This window comes from Pungitius pungitius, chromosome 20, assembly GCF_949316345.1.
Source record: "Pungitius pungitius chromosome 20, fPunPun2.1, whole genome shotgun sequence".
NCBI lineage: Eukaryota > Metazoa > Chordata > Actinopteri > Perciformes > Gasterosteidae > Pungitius > Pungitius pungitius.
Genome location: NC_084919.1, coordinates 8,412,355 through 8,429,614, shown reverse-complemented (window position 1 = coordinate 8,429,614; position 17,260 = coordinate 8,412,355). Strand labels below are relative to the sequence as shown.

Below are 17,260 nucleotides of genomic sequence, written 5' to 3'. Positions count from 1 at the left end.
TCGGGGGATCCTTTTCACCCGCATGGATTTGCCTGACAAAGGCGGCTGTGCAGTGTTACAAGATTTAACTCCAGAACATCTACTACACTCGACTACTGCAGCATACAGCAAACAAAACCCAACATTAACGTGGGTCGGATGTCTGGAAGACACATACAAAAGCTGGATATATGACCCTCAGAAACAATCACAACTGAAGAACTTATGCAAAAACAAGGTTTTAAAAAGGACAATGCCTAACTGCAAATACCTGTGGTTAAAGTAGCTTTTTTTCTAAATACTAAGCTGTCCTCGACCCAAAAGTCGCCACCACAAATTGTGCAAAAAAAGATCCACAAAAAAGTTTAACAAAACAAACACATTATGACCAAAGATGGTGAGCGATTTGTTTGCTCAATATCTTTCAACACAAGGCTCAGCAAGTCTACAGTTTCCTTCTTCATCCATCCATCCATCAGACAGTGTTGCACTCTGGCGTCCACATGGCCTCTCCTCTCCCCCGCAGCTCTGCCTCCTCCTTCTCTTTCCTCCGCTGCGGTTCTAATCTGTAAACCCAGATTAGCCAGCCTCCAGCTCTACCCTGCGATTGTGACGGACACACACAACACAGATGGACACCAGGATCCACACAATTAACTACATGCTTCCAGTGCTCAAATGTGTACAAGTTCAAGAAGACCTGGCGAGATACGAGTCAGATGGTTAACTCGGATAACGCAAAAATCAAGCGTGGAGAGAACTGCGCTGATGTTACCAAGTACAGAGATCCAGCCAGAATCTAACTATTTAAAGAGGAAAAAAAGGTCAAAGGTCAAAAAGAAAGACAGACAGACAAAAAAAAAATGAATGAGAAAAACATCTTGAAAATGAAGAGAATTGCACGATTGCAACAACTATTCCTATGGGAATGTCTCCCTCTTGTGGTGACTGACACTGTTGCAAAAAAGACCACAATCTCTGGTTATAGCTTCTCCAATGGGAGGATTGGCAAACATTTTGAGGTGAATATATATTTTGGGCTGTTAGAGGAGCAAGACTTTTAAAGACCTTTCCTTAACTCTGGTAAACTGGGATGCAGTCTCCCCTTGTTTTGTGATATTTTGTGGTCTTCAATTAATCCAAGAAATATCTACTCAATAGTGAAAACAATTATTATCGCAGCAGCACACTCGTAGACCTAATGCAACTTTGAGGAAAAGGGAGATAATGTGTGAGTTTGTGCGCTTGTTACACTGCCAAAGCCTCAGCAAACAGCCTGAGGCTAAAACAGCCATTAATGATGGTTATCATTTCCACAGTACGGGGAGACGGCCAACACGCAAGCTGATTACAAAACCAAAACCCCTGGACGGGCACACACAGAGCATAATGGAAGAACCACTTTATACACACACACACACACACAGACATAAAACATTAGGTGGACTCACACAACCCACAGGGCGGGCCAAAAGATTCAGGCTGTGGCCTAAATTGCACTTATCACTCTTGATGCCCCAAATCCACAAACACATCGACACACTGGGTCATACAGATCACAAAGAGAGCGTCTCTCAATGGGGGGGGGGGGGGGGGGATACAGATACGATGATCTGTGGTGGGGACAGTTGTGTGAGAGGAGCGAATGTCCCGTGTGTCCCAGTTGGCTGTCAACGCTCAGGTCTTGCCCAGACGCAGCGTGCACGTCCGTCACACTCTCACAGCCCACTGCCCACGAATAGAGATTAATACCGGTCAGGAAATGTGTGTGTGTGCATCTTCAATGGTGCAACGTCCACTTCAGGACTGTGCATGTTGTGTATGCATCATTGCGAGTGTGTTTACATGCTTGTGTTCGACTCTCCTATGTGGACTGTGTGTGTGTGTGTGTGTGTGTGTGTGGAGTGCAGCGTATTGTGAGTGAGGGAAGCCAAAACGGAAGGCTTTGGTGAAGGGACAATGGTAACCGTGGAAACACATAGGTCTGAATGGAGCGAGAGGAGCACCTGCACGCTGAGTTAGTCCTGGGGAAGTCATCCACTCATCCACAGGGGGTCGGCCATTCTCTTTCCAAACTTCACCAGCAACAAAAACCTTCAGCTGTTGTCCCTAAAACAGGACGGCTTAGCGCCCGCCTCCTGGCACTAAAGATACAGTAAGTCCCCCTTAATGACTGCAGCATCTCTAAACTTTCCTAAGAAGCACATTGTTTTGTAAATGCTTCTCATGGCACAAAAGCTTCCCTTAAGTCCCGACAGAGGCCACTCACAGGAACTTCGGCAGCTATTGTTTCCCAACCAACACCAGAAATCGTGTTGTTGTTGTTGGGAGGAGTTTAACTTGTTTACAGAAGGTCATCGTCCCCTCTGAGGCTTCTTCTAAAGTCTCGAGCCAATTCGAAAGTTTGGTTTCAAGTACTCTTTTAATTTGAGGGCTAAGCAAACCCGCTCAAATCTCAATATAAGTACTCATCAAGAGTTCAACTATGCAAAACTACAGGTTAATATCAACCCATGTTGTGGTATTTATATCTGATTATTGGAAGTGGCTTTAGGATCAAACTAGGCCACACTGGAAAACACTTACTTTGCAGTCTACATTTCAGCCCCTCCCTCCTGCCCCCCCCCCCCTCTTCCCCTCCACTGGGCATAAGCAGCCTGTCATGTTGAGTGTGAGAACATCCATCAACACGACTACCCACAAGGCCAGAGGGCAGGTAGCGGGTCAGCAGCTCGAGTCAAGGGGTCACGGTAACTCCAGACGCAAAGCACAGGTGCATTGGTTAAAGAGGGACTGAAGGGAGTTTAATTGGGCCGCTAAAAACAGGTTGTCCGCCACTTTGTTACAGATGATTCTAAAAAATTTCAGACAAAATGTTGGTATTCCCTCCAGCTCATGCAAAAACATGCAAATTGACTTTGCAAATGTTCTACTTGGAGCTGCAAAGATCAACTGTGAGCACTTTAACATTTAATGATAATGAATAATCCCATCAATAATAAGGTATTGCCCGTACGCCAATATGGAATGGAAATGATTTTTCAGATGCAGCTGCCATAAAGGTGTGAAGAATCCTAAGTGAAATGTCACTAAGAATTTGAGGTTAAATATAGGTTTACACACATAGCCATATGGGTCACTGGGGGATGAACCCAACACGGCTTCCCCAGAGAAAAGAATCTCACACACACACACACACACACACACACACACACACAGACACACATATTGAATGTTTGACCTGATCAATAAAAAAATGAATTGATTTATCACTTTCATTGTGTGAATATACATATTTTTTGGTTACAAACCAATGAATACCACTGCTTCATCATATAACCCTTATAATACTTCACACAATGACTAACTTTATTCAAACTAGATGATTGCTCAGGCTCCAGTCAAAGCGCACACTTCATCAACCGAACATCTGGGCATGGCCTGATCACCACATCTGCACGTCTCCCCTCAGCGGATGTCCGCATGTAAACACATCCAAAGTCTCTCCAACGCTCACAGACCCGAGAGAAGTGCAATCACAAGTCAAAAAACAGACCGCCAAGACGTGTTCCTCCAGATCGGACATGGCCTTAAAGGACATCACGACAAGGAGGTCGGATACATCTGCCTGAAGGGGCTTACGTTGTCCAACTTGGACGGAAAAGATGCTGTTCTTTAAAACCGTCACACTGAAGGAAACCTCCAATTACAGTGGGAACGAGGTTTTCCAAAATCACTCCAACTAATCCCTACTTGGGCAGTATTCAACTAAAGCGGAGCTCAAGTGCAGAAATCACTTATGTAACACACCAAAAGCCACACCAAGTGGTCGGGCCGCCCGGCCAAAAGCTTACGCTAAAATGTGAGGCTTTGCAGCGGTAGTTGGGGGGGGGGGGTGTGGTTAAAGCAGATGAGAATCCACTGGCCACAGCTGGATGTGGAGGAACGTTGACTGAAAATGTGTCGCATCTGCCCAAGAGTTGGCAACCTCTACTGGGAGGACTTGTTTAAATCATAAACATAAGCAGACATTCTGTAACTGGCGTCCAATGAAGAGTAATCTACTGCTCGGATCACAGCGCTTTAAAGTAATACACAGCATGTGGGTCACTTTTTCATATCTTTTGCAGCTGGAAACCCAAACTGGAAGTGGTGTCTTTAACTTCTAGTGAGAGAAGAAATGTATGACAGCGTTTACAACAACATTTTACATATTATGTTTAACTTCTATAGGGAGGAGCAGCCATTTTTGAAGGGAAAGGAACTTCCTTCTAATCTACAGCTAGGTAGGTTGGTCATAATTTCAGAACTGTGCAAACAAAGTAAAATTTGCAAAGACAAACAACCTCTTTTCGTTTCTACAACACATGTGTTTGTGACCAGTATGAGGGCAGAAATGAGTGCGTACAGCTGACGAACTGAATCGATGTGTAGTGAAGTGTTCAGGTTCATTACACCTGGTCTCTGGAAGACATAAATCTACAGAAGCGTGAAAAAGTCTGAGGACCACAATGCTCCTCATTTTACTGCCTCTGCAGGCCTGGTGTTCCCTCATATCTTTTAACTTAGCCAGTCGCGTTTTCCTAATCTTACGTTATGTCCTGCATTTGAAGAACTTGTTTTGTACAATACAATGTGGGCGGACTGTTGCGGGGCAACAGAAGAGTTACTATTCACAATAACTAACTACTAAATCATCACTAATACAGCGCACATGGTGCGGTCAGTGTGTGTGTGTGTGTGTGTTTTTAAAACAATGAGAGAAGGGCTGGAGCCACTGCAGAGTCATAAATTGAGCATGAAATGTACTGCAGTGTAGCTAAGCAATGAATCCGAGTGAGAAGAGACAGAAATGCAACGAGATGCTGCCAGTAAAAGAGGAACCAGTTTTCCCCCTTATCTCACTTTAACTGGTCGGCCGACACATGGCCGCACTCTGCAGGACTGCTGCTCCGCCAGCTGTTACCGTGGACAACGCACACTGGAGACACGGGGACACACTCGCCTCCGGTTCAAATTTGATTGCGAGTGAAGCGGGTCCGAAGCGCAGAGGGTGTTGAACGTCGTCGTCTCAGAAGTAGAAGACGTGGGTGGATCGAGAGCGAGGCGATTAAAAAGCAAATAAAACGGAAAATAAAAAAGGTGTAGGATTAATGTCAGGGAACCATGAGCGATGCTGGGAGAAAGAAGAGAGGAACAAAGGGAGAAATCATTAAAGTGATGAAAACAAAAAGGGTTTCCTTCGTGAAGAAAAACACGCAAGGAAGGATATTGTGTTGGAGGAAGCCGCTGTGACAAAGATTACTTTCCACACGGAGGCGAGAGATGGTGCACAACTTTTTCTTTGTCTCAGACACTCTGCAGGGGGAAGAGTCCCACACACTCACACTGGGTTGATGCAAACACTTTCATGTGATGTACACTCACACACACACACGCACACACACACACACACGCACAAACTTACCTTTCAGACAGAACATGACTCTTTGCTTATATCCCCATGAAGCCAAGAGAAACAGATGCTTCCTGATGTTCCTCGCCCTCTTCGCTCCTCTCCCCCTCTCCTTCCAACTTCACAGCGCTCACACACGGACACACGGATCCAGACACATACACTCCTCTCGCCATCTCCCTCCCTCCCTCCCTCTCTTTCTCCCTGTCTCTCTCTCTCTCTCTCTCCTCTAAACCCGCTCACACCCACAACCACGCGCTGAGTGGCAGCTAGCCAGCTTCTAGACCGCAGGAAACTGCTTCACCCCCCCCCCCCCCCCACCCCTTCTCTCTCTCTCTCTCCCCCCAACTCCCGCCTCTCTCCGCCCCTTAAGTGTTAAGAGGAGGGGAAGCCCAGTCTGGATCTAAAACTCTGGCAAAATCATGGCGATCCACGATTGGTGTCCTGTGTGCATGATGCAAGACTTAAAACGCTGGCATGTATGTGCACGAGATAGACATACAAATATATTTGGTATTTAAATGAGATACACGCTGGTGTAAGGGCCAGAGTTTAGGTGTGTGCTGATCTTGTCTAAAAACAAGATCAGCACACACGCAACGAGCCTCGCAGAGGATTGTGATTGCAGAGAATCCGGGCAGTCAGCAGTTCAGAGAGAGGCAGGGGGCCCCCGGCTTGAGGCCAACCCATTGTGCGCTGATCGAATATAATCGCTTTAATCCCCACAATTCAACTGTTTGTCATCAGGAGCGGCTACAAGCTCGGTGATTTAAAATGCAGCAAAACACGAGAGAAACACGCTGTCACTCAAAAAATAGCACTCGCCTTTTGGTGTTACGGTGCTACTTGTGTCACTTCCATCAACTCCACTTTGAAAAGAGTCCAGTGTACATACAACGCTACAACGACATTACAATTTAGGACACAAATCATACGGATTAGATTTTATGAAAGCAACAAAGAAACGTTTGTTAAAGTAGCGAGCATTTTGTGTTGCTGTTTTTTTTAAACTTGAAATGAAAATACAGCGCTCTCAATATCGTGTCAAAAATCTAAAAAGAATGACGATAAAGATAAAAACGCAAACCCTCCACGTGCCAGAAGACCTGGTGACTGCAAATATCTTTTATGTATCATACACATACTATGGTGACATGCAGAATAAATGGTGTGCATTACTTTAGAAAAAAAAGTAACCAGTAACAGAGACAATTTCAACAGAGCAATGTGACAGCAATACATAAAACATATAGACACATCGCCTCGACCAGATGTCACCAATTAGAGGCTGATTGGTGTGTGTGTGTGTGTGTGTGTGTGTGTGTGTGACCTGCAGCCCCTCTTTAAGGGTCATAAAATGAAAATGCCACAAGTGCAACCCTGGAAATAATCAACAGTTAAAGACTCACATAAACCCCTGAATGGACTCACCTAACCGGACAATAAAATCTGACTCCATCAAACTTCCACCTTAATTGGATGCAGCTTTGCCCAAATTGGCTTTAACGAAATAACCGTTACCACGAAACCGTTGGCTGTGAAGTACCACTGGAGGTCTGCCTAATCACCGCCCTCACACAGCTCAGGTGGAGAACGCAGAGAAGAGGAATTTATGCCATCAAGTTAAGGGCCGTGACATTTTAAGTTATATTTGATCGCAAAATATAATTTTACATTATATCTAATATCTATTTTGAAAGTCATGCAGACGTAATTATTTATATGGCTTTGCTTTGTTCGAGCTGATCAAATGACATTCACACTTTAACATTTTCCAAAAGCCTCTTCCTGAAGGACGTGAAAAGGTCTCCTGGTTAAATGGCAGAGTTGCACTGTAACTACAGAGTATAAAGAGCGCATTCAGAGACATTCCGAGGGGTCATTGTTGACATTCTCCTAAAATACACTCATTGTCCCCGAACACAAGACTATCATCAGTCGTGCATCCTGTCAAAGGCCCCATGTGGGACAATATCTCATCTCAAACATCAATCAGTGACTCGGTGTACTGCACATCTTCTATGGTGTCCAGTGCTGCACAAACACACGTTGTTTGGTCCGCTGCGGGCTCTCCGTCAGGACACCAAACAACACGCGCCGATAAGAATTAACTCAGAATTCAGTATCTAAAACGATAAGACACGCCCTGAGAAGGAATCGGGAAATTGAAACATCTGACCCGACCTTTCAGGTAAATCAGGCGGGAGAAAAGCATGATTAGGTCCGCGCTAAAAGGTGAGTGGAGCAGATCCCCTCATTTCATTCGAGATCCTCACAACTCCTGCACAGTATTTTTAATCTCTCCCTTCAGGGTTGTGTTGGGACAACACGAGTTCAGCCTTTCGACACAAGCCTTAAATCCCCTCAGTGAAAAGATGTCCACAAATAATGTTTTTTCTCTACCTTCCCTTCTCATCGCTGAGCCAGGGCATTTATGGCATTTCACCAACAATATAAAAGGTAATAGGATACAGACAACAAGTAGAATCGGTGGGCGGATATGGGTTTTTAGTGGTAAACACAAGTTAATGCGATTTAATACAAGCCAAACTGGACTGTCACGAGAGAGCGGTTTTGTCCGTACCAAAGGTCTGATATGGGATCAGCTGAGAGACCTGAAAATGAGGTTATGTGGGTCAGTAACCAAAAAATGGGACTTACCTGAAGTCAACAGGTCACAGTCAGCACATACGAGAGAAGACAGAAATAAAGCTTGATTAGAAAGTTTAAAGACTTTGAACAGGTTTTTCATTGCATGTGTGTTAACATACATACAACATGTCTGTGTACAGCAGCAGTGTGTACACTCCCTGGGCTGTGGGCCACATCACCAGATTCTGTCTTTTAATGAGGCCTTGCTGGTTTATACATCACATCTCCTCCTACAGCGAATTATCATCTGCTAATCTGGATTTACTCATGCGCAGCATAATCATGACGAGTGTGACTGTGTGTGTGTGTGTGTGTGTGTGTGTGTGTGTGCAGTCTGTAGAAATGCCCTCTCGAATTTCAATATGCATTTCCAATAGATATAGATACTAAGAGACATTTTTATGCAACCTAAATTCATAAACAGTGAGGCCAAATTCAGATTCTGGTGTGCAAATATTTAAGTTAAATGTTTAAATAAGAGCCAAGATTACTTAAAATAAAAAAAACTAACATACTGTAAATACATAAAGCACATCCCACACAAGAGTACTACTAAATCCCTCAATCTTCCTACTTGCATGTTAACACGGTGCACTCCTGCTTGCCAACAGCGGATATCTTAATAAATTCACCAACTTCATTTCATATGGTGCACAACATACTGTATATAAGAAGCATCCACTGCGGGAGGCAGTGACCTAATCACACAAAGCTCAGATTCCAAGCTGCCAGACGGGGCTTCGGCCCCCACCACTCGTTCCACTTCTTAACACTGGCCTTCCCAATGCGGCCATTACACTCCCCCCCTGAATAGATTCAGACGTGCAGCCTCGAGGGGCGAGATCGATAGTTTTGATCGAGGTTAGAGATCGATCAGGTTATCGTGTGTCCCTGTGCACTTGTGTGGCAAAGCGAGGAAGAGGAGACGTTGAGTTCAAGCTGTTAATGGAGGAGGAAGAGGGAAAATATCCCCAACAACCCAATCATCTCTCCCCTCATCATTAAAGTGATGCCACTTACAAATGATCAGAGAATATTACTTAGTTTTCAATAATGCTTAAAAGTATTTTTCTCTAATAATTGACCATGAAAATGAGTTTTCAGTACATACAGTACTGTAAAATATTAGTATATAGCATAGAATTGGGCATTAAATACTATATACTGTTCACCTGTAGTGCTATTCCAACGATAAGTAGTACATCTTTTGTATTTGATGATTGTTCTCAGGACGAATGAGAAGCACCAGACGGCTCTCTTGCACATGATTGGTTAAGAGCGGCCCCAATAGAAAAGTTAAACTGAACCACACCAGGAAGCACTGACTGCGTCAAAATTGCAGGTTTCGGCGCCACAGGCGCTCATTTAAAGGCTATATTTACGCACGGGCACGGCCCACAGAGGCCCGTGTGTCCTGGCAGTCGTGTGGAAGCAAGATCCAGATGTTATAAATACTTGAGGTTCCAACTAGAGGGGCATTCTTATGAGAGGTTTCCTCTGTGTGGTGTGCAGCGTATAAACGTGTGTGTGTGTGTGTGTGTGTGTGTGTGTGCGAGAGAGAGAGCTACGGATAGAGTCGTATTGTATTGACCTGTCTCTGACACCATCTCTGGGCTAGAATAAGCTGTGACAGTAAATCAGACAGTACACCGTACATGAGAGAGAGACAAGGGAAAGAAAAAGAGGGCGTGTGAGGTTGAAAGTTTCTGGAAAAACAAATCCAGTAGTAGAGCTCTTTCTTTGTCTACAAGCCGATGTGTAGCTCAGAAAGAAAAGAAAAACCTTCCTTCCTTCTTTCAAGAGTAACAGGAAAGGATTGCCAAAGATTGAAATTATAGGGAAAATCAAAAATCTGAATTTTAAATTACAAGGATTACAAATCTTGAAAAAAGCTTAAGGAGGAAAACAAAATTTCAGATCAAAAAGGAAATAAAGTATAAGTAATAATGTTTTTTTCAGACAAAAACAAAACAGGAGTTTGTCACAGTTTCTTCATGTGGAAATCATTTAGGGAAAGATATAAATGTAATGAAGTATTTTTTACATTCTGTGTGTTGCAGCATGAGCGGTCTGCCGATTGTATTGACCTTCATGTTGTCTTTCTGGCCTTCATAAGCATGTTCAAAATATATAATACCAAAGTCACTGGCAGCTTTAAAATAAAGACAATAATCCTCTCCCACCTCGGTATTGACAATAACATTCCACCAGATAACTAACTAATGGATGCGATCATAAGGAAATGTTTCAAGATCTCGATGCAGATGAGACTTTGTTGCATATGAACCTGGACACATGGAAACATGTTGGGAAGCAAACAGCTACGGAGCTACGGACTCCCTGTTGCTTGACGTGCCGTCAAGTCCAAACTCCAATGTGTTTTTCCCTGTAGAGAAAACTTAGGATTTTTATTGGTAAATGCTAAATATTTGGATTGGAAATTCCTAATGATTATTAAATATCCGACTAGCACTCGCCCAGCTGAAACAGAGCCGTGGCTGCAGCCGGAGGCGACGACAGTATCGGTCGGAGTGAATAGAGAGAGTCATGAGACCGTAGTGCAGCAACGGTTTTATGTTCCATTTTCAGGTTTGTCTACGGTTACATCCGTTGTCTCCGAAACCTTACTGACACCACTGAGAGAGCGCACGCACGCGCATGGACAGACACACATGATCAATAAGTAACGAGCCTAATGAAGAGAATCAATATCCCAGAGATACTGAAAGGATATGAATGGCATTCTTACCTCAGTCAAGGTGGTGCCTGTGAAACTATAAAACGTCACAGAATGAACGTGTTGTCACTTCGGTCGGAGTGATGGGCCACGCAAGCATCCACACACACACAAACACGCACACACACACACTGCCTGCACTCAAATCACCACCAGCCTCTGACATCACCGCACCCGTGACATCCCCGGCTTCCGGCCTGCCGCATCATTGTTTACCTCCTGAGCGCGCACACACACACACACACACACACAAAGTGCCCTTTGACCCCCCTCAATAAGCTCCCTACAGCAAAGAGGAAGTGTCCGGGGGGAGTGGGGAGGGGGGTTGGAGACAGAGAACAAGGGGCCCATAAAAAGACGGTGGCGTTGGGTGGCTTCCGCACTGATACGAGTCATGTGGCCCGGGCGCTTTCTCGCCGCTCACCTATTCGGTGCTGAGGCCGGTACACCCATTCTTCCTCGTCCTCCGCCTCCTCGCCCTCCTCTCGGTCCGCCGCGTTGAGGTGAGTGTGCGAGTGCGTTCGGCGGTTGTGTGCGACGTGGAGCTCGTTCTGGCTGTGGAAGATGCGGCGGGTCTGGCGGGAGAGCGTGGACACGTTGAGCCAGCTGAGGGCGCGGGACAGGCCCACCGGTTTGTCCTTGCGAAAAGAAGCGCACCTCCTTTCCCCCCTCATCCTTGGTCGAGAGGCGTGAAGGTTCAATATGGAAAAAATAATCCTCAAATGCGGATCCTTAACTAATCCAAGTGAATCGTTAACTTCAGCTGCACCGGCCCATTTCTCGACTCTGACCCCAAAAGCCTCAATTTCCAACCTCTTTCTCCTTCAATTAATGTGCGTGTCCCGGGCAACAACTTTCAGCCGGGCTCAAATCATCTCTGCTTCTTGTCCTTTGTGTTTGAAGACTCCAGGCGTGATTCCCAAACCCGAAAAGCAGCAATTAAGCCATCCAGCATTCGTGGAAAAAAGCCGCCGCCCCTCTGCAGCACAGACACACACACGCACACACACACACAGACTGTTGACTGCGATAATCCCCGGTGGAGAAGAGAGGTTTCCAGAGGACACTTTTCACTCACAGCAAGTCGGCGTAGTAGCATTTACAACAACGTGTGCTCCTGTGTGTCGTCATCTTCAGCCTTTGGCACAACACACGCCAGCGGACTTGGGCCAGAAGCGACCATGAGGTGAGGAGGTGTCGGTGTCCCCGCGTCTATTCCCAGCCTGATGGAGTTACATTCACACGCTCGGGTATGAAATCCTCTCGCCACAGGTTCCAAACAGGGAGCCTCTGTTATGTGCGTGTACACGCCGCAGGGGGGGGGGGCGGCGACCCCTTCCTCAGTTTCCAAAAAGGCTTCAACTTCTTGCCACCACTTGGTTGTTGTTGTTGTTCCGCTCCATTCTGTTTTGAAGGAATTCCCAAGTAGGTCGACGTAGTGAAAGAACTTTGACCCTTCTGTCAGCTGATCAGCACGAGTGATCAGGAAAGAAAGCTCCCACCTGATGGACATCACACACACACACACACACACACACACGCGGGCGCGGGCGTGCACACACTTGTGTCGCGCAGACAGGCGGGTTAAGGAGTGTGCGCGCGCGGGGGGGTGGACCGAGCTCCGGTCTCGGTCGGAGCGTGACTGACTAGGAGCGTGGTCCGTGTTGTGACTGAGGCGTTGGGGTTACACCCAACCGGAGGAGCCACGCTGCTGAAATACGAGTGGACCCGTCCCTTCTTCTTCCTCTCTCCTCCTCCCTTCTCCCCGCGGTCTCTGCTCCGCCCATTCATTCCTTTTTGCCGGCATGGCAACCGCTCCTGCTTGCTTACGTACCGCCCTAAACACCCCCCCTTATCTTTATGTCTACTTTCCTCATTATCCTTGTCATCTCTAGTCCCTCAGGTGCTCGGTCTTCTGAGAAATCTGGAAGACTTCAAAGAAAAAAAAAGCACTGTACATCTGCAGGTGCTCAACTGTATGCGGCAAATTTTGAGAATATGAAGACGACTTCAACTTAACGAGCGGGTGAGAACACTGGGTGAGTCAAACACTCCACGCTTCAGCGGGTCTCGTTTTTAAAGCAGTTCGAGAAATATGCACTTGGGTGTTTTATTCTCGTGTAAAACATAATGCGCACCACATATTTAGCTGCCCAACACATAGTTGAGGAAGGCTAAAATAGCACACGGAGGCCCACAGGCCCAAAGACAAAGTCTGTACTGGGCCCTCGAAGTGTGTCAGGGAGGCGGAGCTTTCCCACCAAAGTGTAACTGCAGAGGGAGGGTGAACACCAAGGTGTGACCGTAAAATGGTGCTGGGAGTGCGAGTGTGTGCGAGTGTGTGTGTGTGTAAGGATATAAAGCACACAGCTGGAGCTCATCGATTCCAATCCCCTTTTGGGGAGCCATGGCGGAACCATAAATATCTGCCATCTCAGCACTTACACAACAAAAAGGACAACCGCTTGCTCTCACTCACTCACACACACACACACACACACACACACACACACACACACACACACACACACACACACACACACACACACACACACACACACACACACACACACACACACACACACACACACACACACACACACACACACACACACACACACACACACACACACACACACACACACACACACACACACACACACACACACACACACACACACACACACACACACACACACACACACACACACACAATATATATATTTTAAGACCTTTGGCCGCATTGATGAAACATAAGGCCACAGTGCTTTAATAATTAAGCTGCTGTACCCTACCGTGCTGCAATTAAAGTGATCAGCTGACGTGAAGGGCTGCAAGTATAGAAAGGAAAGCAAACAAGTGAAACACACTACTGGCTTTAATAAAGGAAAACGATGTTCAGTGCATCAATCTGCAAACGATACTGCGCATACTAGACAGACCAGTTTAGTCTATTGATTTCCTCTTTTCAGGAGGAAAAGCTCCTTTAGTACAATTTCCGACCCAAAGGGAATTAAAAAGTCAAAGGTCATCATAAGAGGTCGGCGCCCTGGTTCAACCCCCAACTCGTTTCCTTTTCATAGATCTCCTTGTTTTCATTCCCTTAAAGCTACACACAGAGAGGCGACAGCAGGGACCATAATCAATACGTTGAATCGGATATCTGTAGTGGACGTTTAACAGCTTCCTTTTGGCTGCCTCTGGTCAGATGAGTCAGTCAGACACATTCCCACTAGCAGCTCAGACATTATGTGTTGGTCTTTAGGAAAAATGCTAATAATTTGACCGTATAAATGAAAGTTGTGGATTCTATCAGAAATTTAACGATTTTTGCAGATGGAAAATGTGATTCTGATCATGACTGAAATAATGGGCCTTTATTTTTCCAATACCTCTGTCACTACTGATTAACTAACACCACCTACAAAACATGAAAGCACAAATACATTTCCAAACAATTGTGCGCTTTAGTTCACGTTTATTTTCTCTTTGCAATTCATCAGTCATGCTTGACTTTAGAAATTAAAACAGAATGGGTTTGTGATTCGGGTTGATTGTGAAAAATCTTGTTAACCCGTAATGTTTACAAAATATCAGATGTTCTGCTGTATCACATTGTGGTTGTTTTCTTACTGTAGGCATTAAACACACGGCCCTGATGCTGGTAGAGGTTACAGTAAATAACCAATAACGTCAATTCAGCCTCAGTCGCTGCCGGTCAAGGGAAACATGCAATAACAAGGAAGTGACTACATAGCAGACAAACATCAAGATTTGAATGTATACCTTCTTAGGCATGTGGGAGTGATTAGCAGCGACGCGAGACAGACGCTGAACGAGCTGCTTTGTAAAAGGCTCAGAGTCTGTTTGGGACATTCCTCTCACACGTGATGAGAAAAGGAGACACGAGGCAAAGTCAAAGCAAGGCCGGGCTGTGATCCTTTCAACTCACCGACGTTATAATTAAAGCCAAATCAGAATAAGGTTATAAGGCTGCAAAGAGACAGTGTGACGTCTCTAAAAGAGCGAGCTGGAGGAGATGACAGTGTGGATACACCGAATCAAACGGAGCTTTGAAAGGATAAAACATTGGGGGGGGAAAAAAAAAAAACTGCAACCTATAATTTTACTCCACAAAAGATATATCCTTCAGTGCCGTTCACATTTATTTTACCCTTTTCACATCCAGACACACACGTCACTGATTGCGTGACACAGACAGGGGGACGGCGACATTAGACCCGGTTGCCAAGTAACCCGATCCGACATCAGAGGCCGGGAGCGCTTGACATGGATACACACACTGGCTGACGGTCACACGGAGGGTAACCGCAGCAGAGAGGAGCGGGCCTACCTGGAAGCAACACGTAGCCAAACGCATTTAGAGCATCCACCCGTTGTGAGCCTCCACCAGACCCCACCCTCGCGTGGAATATGTAGGACGTATCAGGTGAAGATGCGCATTGAGGGTCAGAGTTTAAAGGTTTAAATTAGGAGACACGTCAAGGGAAGTAATGCACGTCAAGGGGAGTATGCTCAACCGGTGTGTGCGTGTCCACGTTCTACATTAGGTGCCTATCTATAGGAGTCTCCTACTGAAGAGTAAAGAGGACGTCTTCTCCTCACTTGGACAAACACTTGTAGGTGTTTCAAATGCAATTCTGGTTGGTCGGAGTCCCGACTGATTTTCAAACTCAGGACCGAGAAAAGTGATCAAAACTATTCCTCACACTTGCTTTCCATATACATATCCCAGATGTGCGTGGGAAGTCTGGTGTAACTTTATAATTATCAAACCATATGTGAATAAATGGTGGGGTTTGCTGCATGTGGACGCAAAAGGCCTGCCTCAGGATTACGGAAAGAGGGACAAGCACTAATGTAAACAATGGAAGACAAGAAACATTCAGCCTTGCATAAAGGAAGCTCACATTGGCATCGTATTCTTATCTTCACACTACAAACACTACAAACAGCAATATTTGCAGAAAACACTTGAGTGCTGATTGACCTGTGATGCAGTGAACCCTGACCCCTGACCCCTCTTTGAACCTCAGAGCTTAGCCTCCCTCTTCTTGTTCAGCATGTCTGACTGGATCATTTATCCTTCCTTTCGTCTTATTGCTTGTTCTAATTACGCTTCGTCACATTAAGGTACATCAAATGTGTTCTTATCACTCCCTACTTATCATTTAATTGATCACCCTCCTGTAAAATTCACACTGTTTGTGACGTGTGAACATTCAAACACTGTCATGTTTCCCTTTACACATTTCCATAAAAAAAATTAAAAATGCTTTTGAGGATGGAACCTCAAACCCTACATTTCTCTCTGAAGTCGTCCTTCACTGTCGGCCGCACACATTAATGGGATTAATAAAGAGCACCAAGAGTGACATTAAATTGTGTTACCCTACCCTGAGTGTATGTGGCTACTTCTTCAGGCTCCCATGAGGCTTTGCAAAGAGGTGATGGGTCATTCACACTGACAGTGATGGACAAGAGCCTCTGCTTTCGGACATCAACGTGTGTTTATGTGGTTTGTCAAAGACACCGCAGGATTTGTGTGGGTGGGTTAGTAAGATCAGGTAATTGTGCAGTGCTTTCAAATGTCGGGTCATGTACGCGAGTATTTATATGCAGAAACGGCGGTGTGAATATGTGTGCAGGACCACTCACTCAGTCAGTTAGCCATCTGAGCCTCTTGAGAATCCATATACTGACCTAATGTGGTGGCACAATGCACTTTAACTGCCACTAAGATCGATGGGAGGTTGAAGGTTGGGCGAGGTTGACCCTAATCATTATTTTTCGTGAGTCTCTTTACAACGAAAAGGCTTGAATACACACTCACAAGCAAGGCACACACACACACACACGAATGAAGTTTTTTTTTTCATGTAACACAACCTTGATGAAACAGCAGTGAAGGAAGGAAAGGAGACAACAGAATAAGAGTGACTAATCCTCATAATAATGCACAGGGAGAATGAAGGAAGAGCAACCCGGGGCGGGCTGGAACGGGGCAGGGCCTGTAACCCGGCAACGGCCCTCTGGTGGGTGCTGACGCTTACGGCCTTCAACGGAGCTTTGAAGTTAAAATAAGTTTCAAACTGCACTGGTTTTTCTAATTAACTTCGCACAATAATCGCTACAGAGAGTTGCGCTCCTAATGTTCCTTTCAAACTGTCCTTTCAAAATCTTTTCACTATTTTGCTTTTGCGCTTTTTGTAATGCACCTTCCCCAGCTCAGTCCTCAGAAAGAGAGACCACGTATATAAAATATAACATGGCAATGATAGATACTGATAATTGTGTCTTTGCATGTACTTAAACTACTTAAAAAGCACAAACAAGGCTCAATAAAGCTTGCCTCGTCTAGGTGTAATATTTATTTCTGACCACATGAGGACAGCATCACACTGAAATTCGCCTGA

The 17,260-nt window shown here is 45.4% G+C and overlaps 1 protein-coding gene across 5 annotated transcripts in view; it reads right to left on the bottom strand.

Annotated features, from left to right (window-relative positions):
• The window catches only part of nhsl1b (NHS-like 1b), a 73,656-nt gene that overhangs the window by 33,374 nt on the left and 23,022 nt on the right, over positions 1-17,260 (bottom strand). The window contains exon 1 of one of the 5 annotated variants that reach the window (XM_037449757.2): positions 11,248-12,317. The exons of 3 other annotated variants lie outside the window; for them this stretch is intronic. In XM_037449757.2, coding sequence (XP_037305654.2) covers positions 11,248-11,497 — 250 coding nt within the window. In that variant the 5' untranslated portion in view covers positions 11,498-12,317. Of the gene's footprint in view, positions 1-5,446; positions 5,550-11,247; positions 12,318-17,260 lie in introns of those variants that run through there. One more of the 5 variants, XM_037449764.2, reaches the window with a different exon arrangement.